This window comes from Thamnophis sirtalis, unplaced genomic scaffold, assembly GCF_051295495.1.
Source record: "Thamnophis sirtalis isolate CommonGarterSnake01/CBP01778 unplaced genomic scaffold, rThaSir2_p1.2 scaffold_5, whole genome shotgun sequence".
In the NCBI taxonomy this organism is placed as follows: domain Eukaryota; kingdom Metazoa; phylum Chordata; class Lepidosauria; order Squamata; family Natricidae; genus Thamnophis; species Thamnophis sirtalis.
Genome location: NW_028261385.1, coordinates 107,560,064 through 107,583,664, shown reverse-complemented (window position 1 = coordinate 107,583,664; position 23,601 = coordinate 107,560,064). Strand labels below are relative to the sequence as shown.

The following is a 23,601-nucleotide window of genomic DNA, read 5'->3' as shown; positions in this document are numbered from 1 at the left end:
GCACAGAATATAATAGACTTATATTCTGCTTCACAGTGCTTTACAGCCCTCTCAAAGCAGTTTACAGAGTCAAGAATGTAATAGGTTTACAGTCTTACTACAGGAGAATTAAACACCACAAACAGATTCAAATGGTATTGTTGGTTGGTTGGTTGGTTGGTTGGTTGGTTGGTTGGTTGGTTGGTTGGTTGGTTGGTTATGTATGTGATGGCATTTACAATTTTGCAGCATTTCTGAAATAAACATTCCATCATCTCCATCTGCCTCCACCTTCTGCTGGTTTATCATATGTAAGCATAATACTTATGAGTTTCCATCTCCTTTGGCTGGAAAAGCAAGGTAGAAATGAATAAATAAAGATGACATTTCCATCAGAGTCAAAAAGCCTGTGTAATAGTCTTTACTGATTTGTCTTAGTTTATGATCTGAAGTCCTTTGCCTTACATTGGCATGGTTTAGTGCCAGAGTGAAGGGAGCTGAGGACTATTTAAATCAAACCTGACATCCACTACTTTGTTTTCTCAGCCTGCATACTCCACACATTTCTTTTTGGTTTTGACAGAATCTATTTTCACAAAGCTGCCCTAGAATAACAAGTTTTTTATTTTTTAGACGGTTGTATGGGCAGCCTTGTGGTGTGGCAGCTTGCCAAATAGTGAACATATTAAAGAGAGAGTTCACGATTGGGTGGTTAATTTGACAAGCAGAATAGAGTAATTAGGCTCTCTCTGAACATTTTAGGCTCCCAGTATTATTTCTAACACTTGCTTCACATTTAAGCTATGCCAGTACAAAATTCGACTTCAGCCAATCTGATCTATGAAATAATCATTCTCTTTGACTCAATCAATTTACTCTGCCACTGTGTGTGATATTAATTGCACTTTTACATATCTATATGGATCTTATCAAACTGAGATGTGTCATAGGTGAAAGAGAAAAAAATGGTATTGGGAAATAAAAATGCCCAATGTTATCAATGAGCAATCTTTAAATCTTTAAAAGTGTGGAGGTGAGGTTTAGCATTGCCTTGAATTTTGAGTGGTTTAGCCCCTTCCCCAGAACATTCAGGAAATGAATTTTTTTTAGAAAACCCACAGAGAAAAAGCTTATGCTTATTTGGTACAACTGGATGGGCTATTAACTCTGTTTCTCACCACCCATACTTATCAATTGCTGGCCTCTGTTGCTTTTTTCTCTGTATCTGATTATAGTTTTCTTCATTTATATTTTCTAGGACCAAATATATAAACTGATTTGATCGGTAAATTAACAAGGCTACATGGCAGTTCAAAATTTTGCATGGAATTGGTGATTGAAAGCCTCAAGGTTTTCTATAACTTTTCTTTTGCATACCAGTACAATATTTAGGAGTAAGGCTAATAGTTATTTTTGTATTAAAATGAGATATTATATAGTCCCACTGCCCTCTTCATAGACTGGAGATAATCAGGGAAAAGAGAGTGGGGTACTTGCTGAGACTCCCCATGTGACACTGAATCCTATTGTGAAGTTGTAACACTGTGGCAGATGCCATGTTCATTATAGAACTAAAGATCAACAAGAGATATCAAAGACCAACTCATCCTACTTCTTCCCCAATATTTGTGGGATTCCACAAATACAGGGCGGGGCATAACCTTTTCCTAGGGGGTCACAGCAAGATCGACAGCAGTTTACAACTTCCGCGACACCTCATTTTAAAGCCCATAAAAAACTGAATTGAATGAGCTATTAAATGTTAAATTTGCTTTAAGAATGGCTGGAAAATTCGATTCGGAAGAACAAAGGATCATTGACAGAATAAAATGCATTGCCTTTCGAGAGGCTCGCGATGCTGGAGCGACGTTTATCAATCGAAAATGGATTGCAAACAAATTGAAACGTCATCCGGATTGGGTTACTGATAATTGGAACAAAACAGCCCAAGAATGTTTCACAAAATTTGGAGAAGGGCGTCCTCTGCAACTGTCCCAAGAAAGCAAAGCCATCATTGCAACTGGCAGTCGCAAACAACGAAAAGGAAACCGAAAAGTGGCCCAAGAAATCCTTCAAATTCGTGGAAAACGAGTTGATCAAAGGACAATCGGCCGATATCGAGAACGAGAAGGTTTGAAGCCATTCCACGTCATTTGCAAACCATTGAAAACTCAAACACACGTTCAAGATCGGCTTTGGTTGTGCGATTGGTTGTCTGAATGGACCGAGGAAGATTTTCTTCATTTGGCGCCATCTGACGAATTCTTCGTTTATGCCATTCGAAAACCGAATTTCCAGAACGATCGAGTTTGGGCTAAAGACGTCGACGACATCGCCAAACATGAACGATATCGACAAATCGTTCGCAATCCGACTTGCATCGGGATTTTCGTCATTTTCACAGCCAAGAAACTGCATTGGGTTTTGAAGGATAAAGGGGAATCCTGGGATGGCAGTTATTTCCGTGAGAAAATTTTATTGGAGAATGTCATTCCATTTCTCAGTGATCCAGACAATGTCTTGGTGGTTGGTGAGGCTGTCTTTCTTCATGACAAAGCTCCTTGCATGCGTGCAAATGCGACTCAGCAATTGTTAAAGGAAAACAATGTCGAATTTTGGGGCAATGACGTCTGGCCGGGAAATTCGCCAGATCTCAATCCGGCAGAGAACATTGGGGCCATAATTAAGGATGAAGTGGAAGCTCTGATGATTCAGGAGCAAGGTCAAAATCGATATTCGGTTGAAACTTTGAGAATGAATTTGGAAACTGTGTTGAAAAATCTGGAAAATCGAACGGAACTGTTTGAAGATTTGTTGTGTTCTTATCCACCTCGTTTGAATGCTGTTCGAAGGGCTAATGGTGGTCATACTGACTATTAAATCGTGTCAATAAACTCAGTTTTTGATGGGCTTTCGAATGGTGTATGAATTATTTGTGTTGTTATTACAAGTGTTGCTGTGACCCCCTAGGAAAAGGTTATGCCCCGCCCTGTATTTTAGAAGCGGCTTAATTGATTTATTTACTAGTTATGAGCTCCTGTTGATGTAAGTTAGGCATCCTGCCCAACTCACATATGCTGAGTAGTATACAAAATAAAATCACACTATAACAGTTTAAACACTTTCCTTGACTAATCACAGTGGCTAGAAGGTTTGAATAACTTCTTTTCTGGTACTATTAGTCTTCTGGCTGAGTTCTGTTCAGCTACTAAATGCAGATTTCAGTCCAGTTCAAGCACACTCTCTGCTGGTGATATCACCTGGAGCCGTTCTTTGGAAGATGCCTAGCATTACCTCTCACACAATTCATACATATGACATATAAGGCTGAAAGTATGTCCAAAGAGCAATGAGCCACTCATAGGAGCATTACCTCTGCTCTCTTCTTTTGTTTCATTATTTGATTTTAATTGGCCTTTTTTATAGTTGCCTCAACCCTGGATTAACCCTTAGGCAAAATAACCATGTACTTAGGACACCTGGGAAAGAGGTGTACCCGCATAGGTATCATGCCCTTAACTCTTTCACTGCCACATTCAAATTTAGTTTTCAGCACTTACCTAATTTTAACATCTTATCAGATAAGTAATGTAAATACCAAGAGGCACCATTGTTGGGCACCATTGTTGGGCTGCATCAGTAACCCTTAATCTGGCTTTAATTTACCTGCAGAATAGTCCTTCCTTTTCATTGTTTATCTAGGAAAATAAAACATATAAAAGTCTGGATAGTGGAGGTGGCAGTACTTGGAAGTAGCAGAAGAGAAGAGAACTGGAGAAAATCACAAAATACACAAACTTGCAAATAGAAAGAGAATGGCTGTGGTAAAAGAAAACAAAGTAGCAATAGTAATAGGCAAATTGGGTGCAACCCAAAAACTAGGGCACCAGTTGAACAACCATCAACATTGATAAAGTAATCATCAGTCAATTACAAAAAGCAACTTTTCTTGGATCAGCTTAGATCCTGTGACAATACCTTTAGCACCAAACAACATCTGCCTACTCCAGGTCCTTGGGAAGGACTCCAAGATGGTTAAAATGACAAATTCATCTGGTTGGCTCTGCAATAAACCATAGTACTATCAAAAATAGTTTCCACAATATAAATATCATTTATTGGTCTGATTGTGGTAATAACTGCATGTTTAAAGAACATCTGTAATGCTCTATATACTGTATGTTCTTAATCTTTTGAAGCATATATATTTTAATTTAGCTTGGTTTTCATGAAAGCTGGCTTTGAAAAATTGCATACATTACATAGAATGTAATCGATTTTTGTTTTAGTAGATTTCTTGCATTTTGAATATTTTACACCCTATTCTGACCTGCACCAAAATGAGAGGCTAGGAATATTATAGGAGTGGGTAAAGATGAAGAAATTGACTGCCAAATCCTGGCAGCTCGAATGGCTTTTCTCCACCTCCAGGTGATAGTGTACTTGGTAGATAATTTAGGGTTCACACTTGTCATTCATGCTCTCTATTCCCTATCCTTGCTTTCCCTGGTGGTCTAATGTCAGCATCTTAAGCCTCACACCTTTTCTTCCTTGAGGAACCAAGGGAAGAAGACCTTGAAGTGTACATGAAAAAGCAGAAGAACTGATGCATAAATCAGAAGGATTTTAGCATCTGATGACAAACCTAATTCCTGTCAGAAAAAAGCTGAGCTGACCCCTCCCAAACTGTCATCGAAGCTAGCCCATAAAAATCATAGCTGTCACCAAAGAATGCCTGGCCTCTCTGGAGCATGCCATCCGGGGGAATCATCTGTTATGTTCATGGCCAAATTCCCAGCCCACAAGCACATTTCTCTTCACATTTTGTCACATCTTTCACTGCTGCATCTGTTCCGGACTCCCTTACTCTTCCTAAATCACTTATTCTCTTTTTCTTCTGGAAAAAATAAGGACTCACAAGATGAGCCCTTGATTTGAGAAGGCAAGGTAACTCTTAATTTATCATCTAGTTAATTCCATTCATATTTAGATTTGTGAATCAGCAGGTTTCTGCAGTATCAACCAATTACTAACTGGCCCAACTAAAAGATCTAAGATCTAATTTTAAGTAACTGTTTTCTTTTAAAAAGATATTAATCAACTTTAACAGTATCACTTTCAATCTTTTGAAAGTATAAGGAGCATGGATCATAGGGAAATGAGTGCAAAACATCTTCCTAGTGCTTAAAACACCTATACACCCCTCCATCATATAGAAATTATTCTGTTAAAGTGGTTCACAATTCCCTTTCAGTGAGATGGTAAGTTGTTTTCTTAGAACTTCAGAATTTATGTTGGGGTGAATTCTCATGAACAATAAACTAGTTTGTCTGGGAGACGTTCAGTCCAGAATCTTCCTTCATTATTTCTAAATTTATATAATTAAAAATGTTCTATGAAAAATGATTTTTTATTTTTTTTTAATTTAAAAGTACAAAGATAAAAAAATAATACAAACTAAGAATAAGAAGAAAAAAATAAAACATGCAAAAAGGAGGGAGGGGGAAAAGGAAAAATACTTCAAGCAAAAAAAATAGAAAGAATTATATTCCCCCCTTCATCAAGAAAATGTAAACATGTTCAATAGCTTAACACCTTTTCTAATATTTCAGCCAAAGCTTTCATCCCATATCTCATGTTTATCTATTGGGAAATCATAAAACCTCATCTTTCAATCATAATAAGCAAAAGTCTATGAAGAGCTACCTGAAATAACAAATAACATTAAACAAGCAAATCAGTTTTATAATTCTTTCTTTTCCTTTACACAATACTTTGTCATTTTATCAAAAATGCAATGGGGAATCCCCCCCCCCAAAAAAAACCCTCTTCTTTCCATGTCTTACCTCATATCTATAAACACATCTTTAAAACCTTATCATTCAGACTTAATTCACTAACATGCCATTAAGTGTTACTAGAAGCAATAAATTGAAAATGAATATTTTTAATTTGTTGCTGCAAGTAACACTTAATGGGATAATCCCTTAAAATGTCCCACAAATTAATTTTTTATCATCTTCTCTTCATCTCCTCTCAGTTTTAATAACATAGCTTATCCCTTTCTCTAAAAATAATAGTTTCCTGACATGGTCTATTTCAAAGTCAACATTACTGCAAACTCTTTCCAAAAAATAACAAATACCTTCACTAAACAAAATATTTAAGTTCTTCCCAGGAACTCACTGAATATTTAGAAGATATGTGCAAGGTATTTACTAGAATTTGATGTCATAATCTAAAAGTTAAAATATATATTCTCTGCATAGATGTTTATAAGAATCTCATGGTGCCACAGAGGAGTCTAGGACAACTTGCTGTGGGACAATTCAATGCTGCATTAATCATTTCAGGTACTTTTATTATTGGTGACCAATTTTTGTCAAAATTATTGCAACTATTGTATTTCTAGATTGACTTTATTTTATTATTATTGGCCACAGTTCTGTGGACATTAGTTTAACTTGTATTTGTTGAATTGTCCTGCAGCCAATTGTCCCTGTGGCGAGTTGTCCCACAATGAGTTGGCCATGGCAAGTTGGCTGCCACAAGTTGGTCGTGACGAGTTGGCCCTCGTGAGTTGTCCAATTCCAGCCACAGAGATTGCCAAGAATGAACATCTAATTGTTTCTGTAAAGGTAACTCGAAGTTTCTTTTATTTTGTGGGTGATTCACTTCATCCATTTCCAATGAAATTTGATACTGTATATTCTAGAAATTACACCCTTAGATATAAAATCTGTTGGGAAGAGAAAGGGAAAATTTAGATTCTTATCCCAAGATTCAATATTTTCCAGCAACCAACTGAGCTGCCTGATAGTGAATTTTAAGCAGGGTCTGCCCCATTGTCCTTTATTTTGCATAAAATATAGAGTATTTCTTTTTAATCCTTTTTACATTGATTTTAAAACAAAAATTGTTAGGAATATCTATCAAAAGAATATAAAATCAATAAATCAGTTTTGGAAGTGTCACCATCTTTATTGCTACTATTTAGCTTTATTGCTTCCTTTGATATGTCTTATTCTATTTTTTCATATAGTTTTATATTTTTCCCCAAATAGGACAGTAATTATTATTGAATGACATGTTTATTTACATTCTTTGGTATGTTGATTCTTAAATATTTAAATATCTCCTAGACTTCTTTGTGGCTACTGAGAAAAATAGCAAAACAGCCATCCAACCTGCGGGGTGGGATCAATGCACAGGGGATTAGTTGACACATGTTGATGAGTTAATTATGCAAGGTAAAAGATTATTGGGCCATCTGCCTTCTGCATTTTTTAAAGGACGTAGTAAAATTAATTTGATGCTTTGAAGTAGTCTAAAACAACTCATTATTCTGTACATTGCCCATTGAAGTAAACAGGAATTGCAAAAGAATGAATTTTAACTGTTTAGGAAAATAGGAAAATGCAGCTTTAAATATTTCAGAACTTTTAAATTATGTTTGTGAGATTACCATTATACTGAATATTTGCAGTAATAGATTTTCAGCTCTTAAAAATACCTCCCACTTTCTATATATATAGTGCCATTTCACAGCCTGTTTGCTGTGGGATCAGCAGCTGCTTCAATGTCATTTGAAAAAAGAAACTACTTGCTGGTTACATGATCGCAGCCAGGCAGTCAATCCAATGATATCACATAGCACATTTAACCAATCAGATCTGACAAGCTCATCAAGGTAAATCCAAAAGATGGCAGGGTGGCCAAAAGGGCATTTTTCTTCCAGTTTCAAAAATAATATTCAGTCTTTCAGCTGTAAAAATTCAGACTCCTCCACCCTAACCCCAACTGAAATAAATAAATAGGCAGAGGCTTTCAGGTCTATTCATGTTAGCATTTGAGAAAGAAGTTAGGGAATCATTCCAGTGGAAGGATGAGATAGCTCTTTTTCATATGTATTTTTTTTTTAAAGAGGGTTTTTTCCCCCCTGGGTTAGTGGTCCTATTTTTCTCAAATATTAGTTCACTGTTTAAATGAACCCAAAATTATATAACTTTATCAGTCTCATTGTGGCAGCAACTACTATTTTTCCTACCTATTTGGGCTACCATTGCCTGCCAAATTTCTGCAAAGTGTATAATTTTATAGTTTCGCAAGGAAAGACCAGAAAAAAACATTAAAGATTTTAATGATTTTAAAGATATTAATTTTAAATATTACTACTTTTAAGAAAGAGTTGAAATGAGTTCCAGTCACCCTTTGTTTTGTAATCGTCATGAATCCTATAAAAGCAAGTACTTTTTCAGCTGAGGATATATTGTAATATGGAAGTGGTTAATGAAAAAGTCAGTGTACAATGTCATTGATTTCCACTAAAGAGCATAGACAATGTTGGACTGGAGAACAAATGGCAAGTGTTACTGACATGAAATGAGCAGCCTGCAAGGTTCCAACTTCTACAGTCCTGCCTGTTTCTTTAGAGGAAAACATCCTGATCATTCGTTGTTTGTCATAAAGATGGGGTGGGGGAAACCAGCTGAATTTGCACTCCATTACAGGATTTACAGTCAAGCTGCATTACAAGAGAATGCACTTCTCTCAGGAACTTGAAATGCACTCCTGTCATTTGAGTCCCATTTGCATCCGTATGTTTGAAACTAAAATGTTCCACAGATATATCTTTTTTTAAAAAAAAACTTTGACGTCTTGAATGCCATCCAAGTTTTTACTCAGAACTAGTCTTGATTAAAGATAAATTTTTGGATGGATGGATCAAGATAAGCTTGATTTGGGTGGACTTCTTGGATACCTCCATGTAGTCTTCTTACACAAGGCAGACTGCAGTTTCATTTTTTTTCAGATTGTGTTTTGAAAGGGTAACTGAAAAAATCAGAATTTGGTGTTTTGAGAGTAGGAATCCTAACCCGTCCTCACCCTATTCCATTTGCCCATCTTGCTGTCTCCTGTAGCTGTACCTCCGGCTCTTCTTCCATTTCCCCTCATCTGGTGGTTTTCGGAATAATCTCATCCACCTGTTAAACCCAGGAATGTCATCTTGAATTTACAGCAGAGACTGGAAACAGGAAACGCCAGAGAAAGAATTTTAATTAAAGTCCTCTAATTGAATGCATGCTTCTCCACTGGGGAAAGCAGCTGGTCGGAAAGGGCCCATGGTGGCACCAATTCTCCTCCTGTGTTGGTTTGGAAGAAATGGATGGATAGCAGCAATGGGGGGGAGGGGGAGCACCAGAAGGAGTTCCCAGAGAGGACATTGCCTGGATCCACCTCAAGATGGCTAAAGGACCTTGTCCAATTTCAGCCTCAGTATGATTTCTATTTGCATAAGTCCTTTCTTCTGCTTGTACATAACATTTGACCATAGGCCAACATATACTCAGCTGAAAATATTCCAGGATCCTAATAGCAATAGCACTTAGACTTTACAGTGCTCTACAGCCCTCTCTAAGCAGTTTACAGAGTCAGCATATTGCCCCCAACAATTTGGATCCTTATTTTACTCACCTTGGAAGGATGGAAGGCTGAGTCAACCTTGTGGGATTTGAACTGCCAAATTGCAGGCAGCCAGCAGGCAGCAGACGTAGACTCCAGTACTGCACTCTAACCACTGCACCACCATTGATATTAAATAACATTGGACTAACAACATGGAGGAATCTTCAAAATGGGTTTTCAACTGGTAGAGTATATTTCAATTATGACCACCAATTCTTAGGTGAAGTCTGCAAAATATTGAAAAGCAAATCTATCACATGATCCAAGAATGTATATATTTGACTAAGGAATGTGTTAACAATCATTTGATGAAAATTTGAACCTTCAAGATAAGAAAAAGGAACATCTATTTTCTCAGGTAATACACCAGAAGGCTGGATCTGGATCAGGAAGGTTACAGTGCTCTCCTTACTAAATGGGTCTCACCCAACCTGTAATATACAACTATTTGTCATTAAATAGCATTGGCTACTGATCATTATCTAATGATATTACTAAATTCTGCAAGGTTCTTAGAGTCCTGTTACATGTAAGCTATGCATTAATAACAGCATTTACAGAACCATGCTAGGATCAGTTGGATGAGAAGTAAATCAGTACAATTTTAGTGAGACTGTAAGTATATGGAGGATTGCTACAACTATTGAATCATACTTTTTGATGTACAACCCAGAGCAATAAGGAGACTGTAATTATAATAGATAGTTATAGGATCCAGGTTAATGCTATGTCAGGTTTTTTTTACCTTCTTCCAAGCTCTGAGGTGGCCATCAAGTGACGCTGCTATCTCTGATGAACATTGCAATCTCTTTTGGCATGGGATAGGATTCTCCATGAGGTAAAATTGGTTTGGAACCAAAACAGAATTTGGTTCAGTGGTTCTCACATGAGAAAGTTTATCTGTATCTAGGTCCACACAGTTTGAATGTTTTCAATTCAGAGGCTATAAGCAATCCTATACCACAAAAAAGTACAAGAATTCACATTCTAATGGGAATTGGAGGCATGGAAACTAAGAGCAGCATATTTGTCTGCCTAGAAAGGAAACAGAGAATGAAGGATTTTGACTTCAATCTCTATGACAAGTCTTTACAATCCAGACAGCTTTTGTCTGAACAAAAATGGTTTTTATGGGATTTTTTAAAAAAACTGAGGTTGGGGCAGGGAGAAGCAAAAACAAAGAAAATCTAAGTTCAAAAGATCAGGTTTCGTTTTCATTGATGTTAGACTTGTAAGAGGTGCTCCATCAATCACAGTTGCCTAAAAAACCCCATTAATGGCTCCAAATGTTGGAGTTTTCCATATGGTTTATCTTTGCAACATTTGGGCTTTTTCACTTGAACCAGCATGTGAATCTGTCAGTGTCAGAACCAGATGCTGGGCTTCAGCTCCCCTTCCCATGTTCTTAGCAATCGTCAAAAGAAATTGAGGAAGAAAAGACGTTCATGGAACTGAGGAACCTGAGAAGTTCATATGATAAAGCACTGCTCCATTTAGAGGAGTATGTAGCTTATAGAATGTTTGCCTTCAGAAGATTCAGCAGACACAGAGTCCTGCTTAAGAAACTAAACTATAAATCAGTCCTGCCCAGTTAATTGACAATAATCTCACCAAGGTGCCATCAAGATTATTGCGTCAATAATCTTAGTGCTGTTTTCAGAAAAAGAATATGGAATGTATTTGGTCTAGTGGTTAAGGCATCAGGCTAGAAAGAGAGAGACGGTGAATTCAAGTCCCACCTTAGCCATGAAAGCCAGATGGGTGACTTTGGGCCAGTCACACTCTCAGACAAACCCACCTCACTGGGAGGCTGTGAGGAAAAGAAGGGAAAGAAGGGTTGTTGGATATGTTCATCACTTTCATTAAAGGCAGGATATAAATTGTGTGTGTTTGTCCATGTCTCTGTGTGTGTAATGTTTAACACATCCCATATGTATATAGCTAATTAGTAGCCAGATTTGAAGCAAAAGTGAAACAAGTCTATACCCTATCAATTTTGTTGCCAAATGTGTAAGAAACTGATGCTGATTCTCTAACTTAGTAGACTTCAGTCATTATCTACTGCACTTGGACGATAGCGTCAGATTTATCTTTTCGAGTTTTTTCACCAATTCAACACTTGTGCATTGTTCTGGAATGTTTACCTTTGAGAAGAGAAAACTGAAAAAGCATACAATAGCTTTTTTTTTCAAATAGCTGAAAGGTTGTCAAACAGAAAAGGTTCAAGTCCTTCTTTCTGGTGTTGCAGAGACTGAGTTACGGGATAATGAGTTTCAGGAAAGCAGATTCTGATTTAATACAAAGACAATATTTTGTACCAATAAGACAATTTCTTGTATAAAGAACAAATGAAATATTTCAGGACATGCTCAGGGATTGATGTAGTATTCTATTTTTAATATTTCTTAATATTCCTTCTAATATGTTTCACCAAAGGCAACAATATTTAACACAATTAACATAATTAAGCAAGTCCAGAGGTATTTCACGAGAAGAGTACTCCATTCCTCTGCTCGCAACAGAATACCTTATGCCATCAGGCTTGAAATTTTGGGCTTGGACAACCTAGAACTATGCCACCTATGGTCTGATCTAAATATAGTACACAAAATTATCTGCTACAACATCCTACTGTCAACAAATACTTCAGTTTCAACCGCAATAATACACGAGCACACAATTTATATAAACTCAAGGTAAACCACTCCAAACTATATTGCAGAAAATTCGACTTCAGCAACAGATTAGTCAATGCCTGGAATGCACTACTTGACTTTGTTGTTATATCCTCAAACCCTCTAACTTTAACCTTAAACTGTCTACTATTGACCTCACCCCATTCCTAAGAGGTCAGTAGGGGTGTATATAAGCACACCAGTGTGCTTCATGTCCCTGTCCTACTGTCCCCATTTATTTGTACCCATTTCCTGTGTTCTTATTCATGTTTATTCTTATTCCTGTTATCTTGTAGATGAGTGACAAACTAAATAAATAAAAATAATAAAAATAAAACAATATTGTGTGCCAAACTTTCAATGTATTGAAAAAGCTTGTTACATAGATATGATCATGTCAGGTGTTTCTAGAGTCAAATTAAACCAGGCATTATCAGGAGCAACATTTGACATATGCAATCTGCACTGCAGCAAGTAGAATCTCAGAATGTTCCATATTCATATTGTATGCATTTTTATGATACTTTATGATTTGTACCTTCCTGAACCATTCACAAGTTCATGCAATGCACAACAACAGGTTCTTTCTGTGCATGTTGAGAAAGTGTCAATGGAAGAAATTATATTGACACATACTGTTATTTCCTTGTCAGTGTTGCAGAAATAACAATTTATTGAACTTGTACAATATCCGATCATGATTCAGTTATTATTTCCTTGCAAATTGGAAATTCCTCTATATATTTTTTAAATGGCCTTTTTAATACTTCCTGTACAAATCATAATAATTTTAAAAAGCAGATGTCTACAGCGCTTCAAAAATGGTTAAAGGCTCATGTCTATCTTGTGCTGTTGTACAGGAAGCACTGAAGGTATATATGAAAGAACAGTGATTCTGTATATTGCTCATCAGGAAAAAATGGGACAGTGTAAGAAAAAAAAGTTAAACATTAAGAAGTATTATCTAACATTTGTTCCTTATTCCCTTGCTATGCTTTCTAAGAAATGGCAAAGTAGTAATAACTGTAATCTTATTTTCTAGTATACATTATTTTCTACTAAAGCAAACTTGTATGAATATTCTGCAAAATCTTGGAGAATAACCAGGGGGGAGAAATTGGCTGTAATCTCTTTGTGTTTTTTTGCCCCAGCAATTCAAGATGTTCTAACATGTATGCAATACCTGAAGACATAAATGTAAGTTTTCAAGAGTGAATTTAAGTGAATGTGTTGTTTGAATAACAAATAAATAAGTTCCTTATTTATTTCACATTCCTAAATGTGAAAAATAAACACACACACACACACACACACACACAGTAGGTACTAAAAATTATCTCGCATACTTACTAAGTGATGTGGAAAATATCATGCACTTAATACTTCCTAACTAAACAAAATGTACTTGTTGCAAGGAGGTGACAATTTAAGATTTTTAGTGAACCCTGAAGCTTTAAGTTTTAACAGAATCCTATCCTACTGTTTATACAGCATATACAACATAGAAGCATATCTCAAGAATGTCCTCCTCTTATTGTTTAATTTATATTTGAGAACTTTAGCATGCTAGAGTAGGCAGGTATGGATATTTGTATTGTTATTCATTAAGTCAAGCAGAATAAAACAGTTGGTAGTTATTGATGGCACACAATCTTCCCTACTCAAGTACAATATACCATAAATTGCAGTAAAATAGACCTGATCTTTAGAGAGTATTAAGATGCCAAAATCAACTTTCTCTAGGCAGTTTCACTCAAGTAGAAAGGCAATAATTTGCCTTGGGCTGAGAATACGTAGTGCTGTGTATCAGAGAAATAAATTGCTTTGAATTGTTGGGTCTCACTTGAATAGCATACTTAGGATAAAATTAATGTTTAAAATGACCATTGATAATGCCTATATTGATAATGCCTAGAATACTTGACTGTATATTCCTAATATTTATTTTTCAGAAGGAGGTTGAAGGACACCCCCCATTTTCATATAAAAAGTTTCAGTTAGGAAAGACGATTTTAATTTTCTAAAATTAAGTTAATGTTGTAAAGTTTTAGAGTAATGAATGGTAAAGTTTTCCTACTTGTCCTCATGAGCCATTTGACCTTTTCCTTTTGAAATTAGCATATTTGGTATACCTTGACTGTTAGATGAGATTAGGCTCCAATTACCTTGACATATATGAAATTTTCCCTTCTATTATGGTACCATAAGGTAAGACAAGTGACAAATCAGATAAAATGTTATTAATGTGACAGAAGATAGTTTTTTTCATCTCTTTCAATAGTGACAAGGTAGATGTGACCTGCAGTAGCATATCAACTCCACCCTGATCTTTATGATCATTTTTAATTATAAGAATTCAATTTTTTTTATTTTAAGAGTTCCAGTATAGAAATATTTAGCATAAAAAGTACAGAGTAGCAGTATCTTCAAGTAATGTAGCTTTTCACATTTAAATATTTGCCAGTCCTCAGTGCTCCAGAATACTCTCAAGTAGTAAGAGATTTAATATATTGTCTATAAAACAATATTCATAATACTAATATAAAAATGGTTAGGAGAACACACCAAGATAGATGTTCAGGATGACATGAAATAAAGAACTAGAGTGATTATCATCACAAATATTTTAGAGAAAGACCATTTAGCACCTACTTTTATATTGATTTAAAATACATCGGTTTTGGTTTTGCTGGAAACTTGTTTTAAAAAAGAAATTGGTGGATTTAGCTCATTGTAACTCAGCATGCAGTTCCTGTGGTGAAGGAGTCATATACTACAGTTGCTGAGTTTGAGAAATAAATTATTTTACTATTTTTTCTGAAAGATTCATTGATTTTGTGAGTATGTCCTTATAAGTATATATTTACAGTTTGGAAAGGGTTGAAATCAATATAAATGGAGGTGGAAAATTTATTCTCACAATTTTACAATGGCATGCAGTCACACAATGTTACTCTGGGATCATTGATAAGTTTGGAATGCATATCTTAATCATACTCCATTTTTATATTACTAAATACACTCAATGTAATAGTAATGTTCTTTGCATATATGAGCCATATGCAAAACTAATGTGATTCTTTCTGTTTAATATAAGCGATTTGTTTAATATGTAGGATGGATTTCTTGTTCTTTTTGCTTTTGGAAAAGATGAAAATAAAATGTTTGTTATGATTTCAAAAACATATTTGAACGGATAACCACCATATCTTTCAACAGTGACCCCATAATTGCTATATTTCCAGAGCAGCACAAATTAGAGGATTATTTCCCACTGTGAGACAGTTGGCAGCCCAAATGGGAAACACTTGAGCAGCAGGTGGCTCAGAAATGTTGCCATGATGCCAATAGTGTGAGGAGTTCTAGTGTTGCATCAACACTGCAGAGCAAAGTAGCAAACAGCTGTATGGATTGAGCCCCTCAGGGAAGGGGGGGAAGGCAGTTGCTTTCCCCAGCTAGACAAGTCAGCTGGGTTTCTTTCTCTCCTGCTCAGTTGTAAGGCAGAAAGGGATTCTGTATAACTGCAGGGCTTGGGAAACTGAAAGTTCATCTTTCTACAATATGCACTGCATGGCACTGGCATCTGTGCAGAAAATATATACAGCAACAGCAATACATAGCTCAGACTAAATTTCTGACTTAGATATTTTCAAAAGCAGGGTCCAGCTGAAGGCAATACAAGTAAGCACATATCTGCATATCTCTAATCAGAAGTGTCAAACTCAATTTCATTGAGGGCCGCATCAGGATTGTGTTTGACCTCGGAGGAGGTGGGGGGGCATGGCCCTCTGCAAGCAAAAAATGGAGCTTGGGGTGCCATGTGTGCTCCCTGGGACCCTGTTTTCAGCCGGAGTGGCCTCCTCAGTGGTGGGTTTCAAAAAATTTTAGAACCTCTTCTGTAGGTGTTGCCTGTTTTGTGGGAGTGGCTTGCCGGCATGTGACCAGGTGGGAGTGGCTTGCCAGCCATGTGACTGAGTGGAAATGGCTTTCCAGCTATGTGACTGGGTGGGCATGGCCAACTTGTAAAATGTGGTGAAGCTCACTTAACAACGCTCTTGCTTAGCAACCAAAATATTGGCTCAGAAACTCTGGCATTTGAAGCACGCAAGTCTTAAAGCTATCAAGTTACAAGACCCCTGCACTCCTAACCCTTTAGAAAAAACCCCCAGGGGTGTTCAAACTTGACAGCTTTAAGACTTGTGGACTTCAACTCCCAGAATTTCTCCTCTCGCTCTTCATCTTGATGATGTGCGGATGGGCGGGGGGAGGGAACCGGAACCAGTTCTAAACGGCACTGTAGATTTGTGGAACCTCTTCTATAGAAGAGGTTGGAACTGGCAGGAACCCACCCCTGGGCCTCCTGCACCCCTCTGCTAGTGAAAATGGAGCTAGGGGGGCTGCGCTTCCAGGGCTTCCCCCCACAGGCCAGATCTAACCACACGGCAGGCTGTATCTGATCCACGGGCCCTCCTCTCGATGGTTTTAGATGGTTATAGAATAATAGGGCCGAATATGACCTTGGATGTCTTCTAGTCCAACCCTCTGTCCAAGCAGGAGATACTATGACTATTTAGGACAAATGGCTGTCCAGTTGCTTCTTGAAAATTCCAGTTATAAAGCACCAACAACTTATGGAAGCAAGCTGTTCCAGTGATTAATTGTTCTATCAGGAAATTTCTCCTTAATTCTAGGTTGGATCTCTCTTTAATGATCTTCCACCCATTACTTCATGTTCTGCCCTTTTAAGTTTTCATTAACAATCAACAGTAACATCTTTTCTTAGTGTTTCATAGATTGAATGAAACTGCAGACTTAGCCCATCAGAAAAAAAATAGGGAAACCTATTATTTTTAGGCCTTTAAAAGAAAATAAAAGAACTGGATGGACTTCATATAAAGGCAGTCCCCATCTTATAACCATTTGTTTAGCAACTGTCAAAAGTTATGACAGTGCTGAAAAAAAATGACTTACAACCAAGTCTCACACTTACAATTGTTGCAGCATCCCCATGGTTATTTGATCAGTATTCGATTTGGCAACCCAGAGTCACATGATCATCATTTGCAACTTTCTCAGCCAGCTTCTAACAAGCAAAGTCAATTGGGGGGGGGGGAAGGGAAGCTGGATCGACGTAATAATAATGATTCGCTTAGCAACTATATGGATTCATTTAACTACAATGGTCACAAAGGTCATAAAATTGGGGGCATCTCACTTAATGACCACCTTACTTAGCAACCAATTTCCAGCCCCAATTGTAATCATAGAGGACTACCTGTATATATTCACTCATTTTAGGGTATCTCAAAAATACAGTTATTATAAGTTTCCTGTGGAACACCAAGTACAGAGTAATGTTTTCAACCTCCCCTAAAATATTAACTTTTTGTGAATGCTTGTTTATAAATATTTCATGCAGAAAAAATGTTGCAGTCAAAATTTTCAGATGGTTAATCAAATCTATTATTGATGTCTATTGTCACTAAAGATATCCATGAAATACGCTCACAATCTGCTCTGGCTCTACTTAGATGAAATGTGTAGCAAAATTCTGAGCATGGAAAATTGTTTCTGTATTTTAAAAATGCATCAGGCTGTTAATAAAGTTTCACAATTAGATAACTAGCGTGCTGGAAATTGATTGACTTTTTAAAAATCTTACCATCCAGTGAGATGTTGGAGGTCATTTGTGGCAGGATAAAGAAATGAATGTGAAATTGTGGAAGCTAATGCTATTCAGGGTCAAAGTTGCTAAGAAAAGGAATAGGCAACGTTCAAACGGGAGCAGAGTTGTCTCATTCTGTTGCTACTACAGAAATGTACATGAGTTAGTGGTGTTTTCTGTTTTTGTCCAGCTTCTGACCAGGCTTACAGAACACTGCAGTGGATTTGAGAAGCCAATAGAAGACTGAATGCCTGGATGGATTCTATGGTGGGAATGTTATATACAGCTTTGGTTCACTGAAATGTTCATGGCTTCTGTTTCCCTTCTGGGCCTGGGAGAAGCATTAGAGCAAGTATTTAGACATCATAAATAACTTTGTTCTATTTGAGCTGTTAAAATGTTGGCAAAAATGAAAAATAGTAGCTGAAAACTGAATTAAAAATCTCCCAGTAGTGCCATTGTGGAAGCAAATGATGAGGGGAAAATTTAGATATTACAGCTGCATATATGGCAAGAATTTTTGGGTGTTATATTCAACTTTAACTGAAGATATACAGTGACATATACAGGAGGCTCAATGGAGTCTTTATTCATCTTGCCATGTCACAGAACAAGTAAAGGGGGCCCCTTTGCCATTTCCCTGCACATACCAAATTGGTCCCTGAGCACACTTTGCAAGAACTGGAACATCCTATTTTGAAATATCCAATGCAATTAGGAAGTTAAATACACCAGCAAACTAAAAAATTCTGCTGCTAAGGGGTTTTCTCTTACATCAAGACTGCATTTTTCGGACGGTTGAAAGCTGAGATCGAAACAAACACTGTGGTCAACGGATCTATCTGTAAAATCATACTATTTGAAACACATTTTTGTTTCAGAAGCCAATAATGATTGCCCCCATAGCTATGCTACCTCAAGTGTGTGGTTATTCTGATTCTTGGATAGTGCTGAGCCAGAAGAAAAGAGATGACTGATCTAGAGATCAGAACAAAGACTCCAATATATATCATCCCTTTTTTTTGGATGGCCTACATAGAGATGTCAGTGTAGTAATTCAGGATGTTAGCCTAGCTTTTTTTTAGAATGTTTACAATAGTTTAACAGTTCTACTTCGGTCAAATACTGTATGAATATTTTCCTATTTTGCATGTTGGAAAGGTGGCATGGCTTGGTGGGCGTGGCTTGGTGGGTGTGGCAGGGGAAGGATACTGTACAATCTCCATTCCTTCCCCACTCCAGGGGAAAGTTACTGCAAAATCCCCATTTCCTCCCAATGAGCTGGGACTCGGGATGCAGAGAATAGATGGGGGTGAGGCCAGTCAGAGGTGGTATTTACCGGTTCTCTGAACTACTCAAAATTTCTGCTGCCGGTTCTCCAGAACTGATCAGAATCTGCTGAATACCACCTCTGCTTACGACCATCCTGTAAAATAGCATAATGTTCCTGTAGCTTTCATTTCACTGGCTACTGTGAAAAAACCCTAAGTAAACGCAGGCACCAAAGCTATAACAAGCAGGGGGCAAAGTAATTTCATTGCTTGCAAGGTTACTATAATGGGAAAGAAAAAGAAGTCACGGTTTTTTTCCTTTGTAAATTCTGCTATTTCTACTTTTTGTTGCTGTCCTGGTCAAAAACTATCAAAGATTCTATGTCCCATCTCACTTAAAGAACTTCTTCAGGGGGAAAATCAGCCTTATTATTACTTTATTTTTGTTATTGCCAAGATCCTCAAGTTCTTTCCAGTCGTTACATCTTTTTTTAAATGGATTGGACTTGGAAACTTATGCATGGAAATCAGGCAAACTTCCACTACTCAGTAGCCTTCCTTAAAACAAGTCATCCAACTGTTAATGCCAAGATAGATCAGACCAAAAACTACCTCTGACATTCTTTCATAATATTTATTCACCTACCATAGAGACCACTAGTACAGAATGGGCTTCCCTTGCTGACTTTGAGGATGGGGTTCTTTTCTGACTATATTACTTTTTATGTAGTTCTGCCTGAATTTTGGTGGGTAAAAATATACAATGCAGATTTTTCTGGTTTTTTGTTTTCATTTAGGAATGGCTTACATTAAAAGGCAAAGGTTTAAAATAACTGAAGGTGTCACATTTTTAATATGAGGAAACAAGTATGGAAAATAGACAGGATCTATCTGGGGCCCAGTTCTATAATTATATTAAGGCTACTATAAAAAAAAGGAAGTACAATGAATACATTGATTGATGTTTCTCAACCTTGGCAACTTTGAAATGTGTGGACTTCAACTCCCAAAATTCCCAAGGCAGCACGCTACTTGGAAATTCTGGGAGTTGACTCAGCCTTCCATCCTTCCGAAGTGGGTAAAATGAGGGCCCAGATTGTTGGGGGAAATATGCTGACTCTGTAAACTGATTACAGAGGGTTATGAAGCACTGTAAAGTGGTATATACTGTAAGTCTAAGTGCTATTGCTATTGAAGTCCACACATTTTAAAGTTGCCAAGGTTGAGAAACACTGGTATAGATGAATAGGATAAATACTCTGCTCTAAAATTTATTTAGAAACCAGCTAGCCTGCCTAAAGCATGTACCAGTGCTAGATCTCAACTATCAGCTAATTTGCAGGCCTGAAGAAAACTGGGCTCATCTCACTGTGAACAGTTATTGCCATTTTGGTTTTATAGTATAAGTATATCAATTTTATTTACTGACAGACAAAACACAAAAAAGGGCAAAAGTTTATTTTGTATAAGATCTGTGCTTGGCACCTAGAAACAGAGTTCTCTGCATAAGGCAAATCTTTATTCACTTTCTTTCTTAATATATATTTTACATACACTTTTATCACCCTCTTTAATATTCATAATATTGTACTACCCTCCCTCCCACAAATGCTAGAAACATATTAAATACATTTATCTACAACACATCAAAACAACCTCTCTACTGCAGTTCCTGTATTCACGTTATTTGGCAATTTCATTTTCACACTTTAACTTAAAAGATCACTTTACTCTTTTTATTGAATATCATTTGCTTACTTACTTTCCAACAGATTAAGAAAAAATAATATTAGAAGAGAGAAATATTTGAGAAAGGCACTTATTTCTTGGCCAATTCAGCAGACAGAACAGGCCTTCTGTTCTAACTCTTTGCAATGAGGCTTCTGCCTGTCCACTCAACACAACCCGACTAGGAGAAATTCTTCCTTTATAACTACCTCCTGGGGAAGATAAATGTTTTGCACATGGCTTGCCAATTTTTTGCATTTTATATAAACCCCTGAATGTTCAGTTGAGCACAACTTCCCCTTATTCCTTTTCAAAATGAGATGTGGGCAGCAGTCATGCCTGTTTCCAGATAAGCCTGCTATAAAAACAATTTCCTGCCTGCATACATCAAGAAATTCTTTTAGGGTTAATGGGCGTTTCCTCTCCTTCTCTTCAGGCAAAATTTTGCAAAGAGAAAAAAAAATACTCTGTTCTCTGGCAAGAGCAAAATAGAAAAGGCAAAATTCTCTCAAGAAGAGACATTCCAGTCAGATAAAATGTTCACCAAGCTGAGTGAGAGATGGCTATGAACTTGAACTAATAAATGTAGATAACAAGAAGGCATTTTGGCAGTTGTCTATTTCCAATAGTGCAGTTATATAGGACAGCTTGAATCTTCAGGGATTGGTGCACACATCTGGGAAGCTTCAAAAAAAGGCAGAAACACTGGGCTTCTGTTGGGAACAGTTCACACCCAACTCAGAATTATTGCATATATTGTAAAGCACGGCCCCTATTTTTTGTAAACAGTTTTCTCTATTTTTAAAATGCACCCATTGAAAATGGAAGCTATTTAGTTTCACATGGCTTTTGATTCCAGTCTGCATGATTCAGTTCTTTAAAATATAGCTATAATTGGCTTAGGTTCCATTGAGCATTCAAATACAAGTCCAGTTTAAATTTGAAAAGCAACCGGGATGAAACCACCAGTAGATAAAATGAGATGTTTGTTCACAATTTGGCAAGGCGAAGGCTCTGAACACCATTTAAACCATGTGCATAGACATTTGTGAAGAAGATCCTGTGACAGCCCCATACTGCCTATTCTCACAAGGGCCGGCTGTAGGCTGGCTACTGTTGGGGGGGCTGATCACATGCATGCTGTGATCCATCCCTGTTGAAAGATATTGCCTCTCTCCAAAGGCCCCACTGGAAGGAGCAGAACAAAGTAAAGTGCTTTGTGTGGTGGCCAGTTTTTCAGGGCTTCCTGCCAATCTTGGAGAAGCTGAGAAATTGTATCCATACAAATTATAAGGGTTGTGAAGGGAAAAGGCATTGTAGGAACTCTGTTGCATGTGGCCACCGCTAAACATATGGGAAGAAGAAGAAGAAGAAGAAGTGGAGGTGGGGTTGCCAGCTTGCATGACATACTGGAACTGAGATGTTGGGAATGATCCCAGTTGGCCACCATAAGCTTCCATTTTGCCATTAGTGGGCAGGGCAGAAGGAGCAGGCATTCCTGAGATCAGAGTTGGAGTCCGCTGAGGTATGAAGTTTTCCGATGGCTGAGCAGCAACAGAAGACCCGCTCTGGAGCCGGCTGTATCCACTCTCACTCAAGCCTGGGTAGCTCTGCAGGGCAGCCATGTTGCTTCTTGCACATGGTGGATACTCAGAGAGATTCAGGTTACAAAGCTGGCTCTCTCGGCAGCCAACGTTGAAAGTGTTGGGGGTTAAATGAAAGGCTGGAGGAGAACAGGATGGAGACAGGAGGTGGGAAGATGCCGAGGGTGAGGGGGTCCCTGTGCTGGAGGTTGTTGGGGAAGTGCCTGTGCTGCCCCCTAGGAAGACAATAGAAAAGAAAGCAACAACTTAAAATGGACTTCTATAATGTGAACAACACTTATTTCATTTTCTACCTTTTCCTCTTAATAAATTGCTCTCTTACATCCCAATGGAAAATATGAAAAATGTGATCTTTTGTCCTAATTTCAAATTCAAGTGCTTAGGTAGCCAAAAACTGCCAGCATACTGCAAAGCAAAGAAAAAGCTGTTAACCTGATAGATTCTTTGAATGACCCTTCACAAATGTTGCTATTTTGTTCTTTACACATCCCCCTCCCCTCAAAAATGTAGTCAAGAATGTCCTCCCATTTTCATTGATGGTACCCAAAAAAACAAACCCAGATTCTTCTCCTCCTGTGAAATCCTGCTTCCCATTGTGAGACTTAAGTTTCTGTTCAAAGTCAACTGCGTTCCTAAATAGCAGAATCTTCTCAGAGTCTTAATTCTCAATGAACCATTTTGCTTTATGTCCCACTTGTTATAAATGCTTATAATGTAGATAATAGAAAATAATACCATCTCTATTTTCTAGTTTTGAGAATACCAGGCATGAATAGTCAATGTAACTTTAAGAACTTCGCTTAGATGTACGGATATTAACTTTTATCTGTTTTTCTTATTCAAGGGTATAAGAAATATGTGTCTTTCCTGCTGCCCAATATTCTGCTTTCTGTGTCCTGGGAATCCTTATAACTCTTGCACTTCATTTTGGAGATGTTTATTTTTAAGGAAAAACTTGTTTTGGTATCAATTTTTGTTTGCATAGACTACAATATCAATATAATGTGATAAAAGGAAGCAAAAGTCAGCAGCTAGTTCCTAACATTTCCAGAAAATAAGAATACAAGACAATGTTGATTGATTGATTTCACTTATGTCATCATCTTCTGCAACCTGGACAATGTTTCTGTGCTGAAAGTTGATTCAATTATTTGAAGAGTCATCCAGCCCTGATAATTGGATTCCTACCAGAAAACCATGTAAGAAGTGCAAAA

The 23,601-nt window shown here is 37.3% G+C and overlaps 1 protein-coding gene and 1 long non-coding RNA gene across 2 annotated transcripts in view; one reads left to right on the top strand and one right to left on the bottom strand.

Moving 5' to 3' along the window:
• Window positions 1-4,807: 4,807 nt before the first annotated feature.
• Window positions 4,808-23,601, top strand: part of LOC148045534 (uncharacterized) — a 36,456-nt gene continuing 17,662 nt past the window's right edge. The window contains exons 1-2 of the long non-coding RNA XR_015696780.1: window positions 4,808-4,926; window positions 13,271-13,316. This is a non-coding gene — a long non-coding RNA (uncharacterized LOC148045534). The remainder of the gene's footprint in view (window positions 4,927-13,270; window positions 13,317-23,601) is intronic.
• The window catches only part of TBX15 (T-box transcription factor 15), an 82,305-nt gene continuing 79,213 nt past the window's right edge, over window positions 20,510-23,601 (bottom strand). The window contains exon 8 of the mRNA XM_014058507.2: window positions 20,510-22,602. Within this exon, the coding sequence (XP_013913982.1) occupies window positions 21,809-22,602 (794 nt within the window). The 3' untranslated portion in view covers window positions 20,510-21,808. The remainder of the gene's footprint in view (window positions 22,603-23,601) is intronic.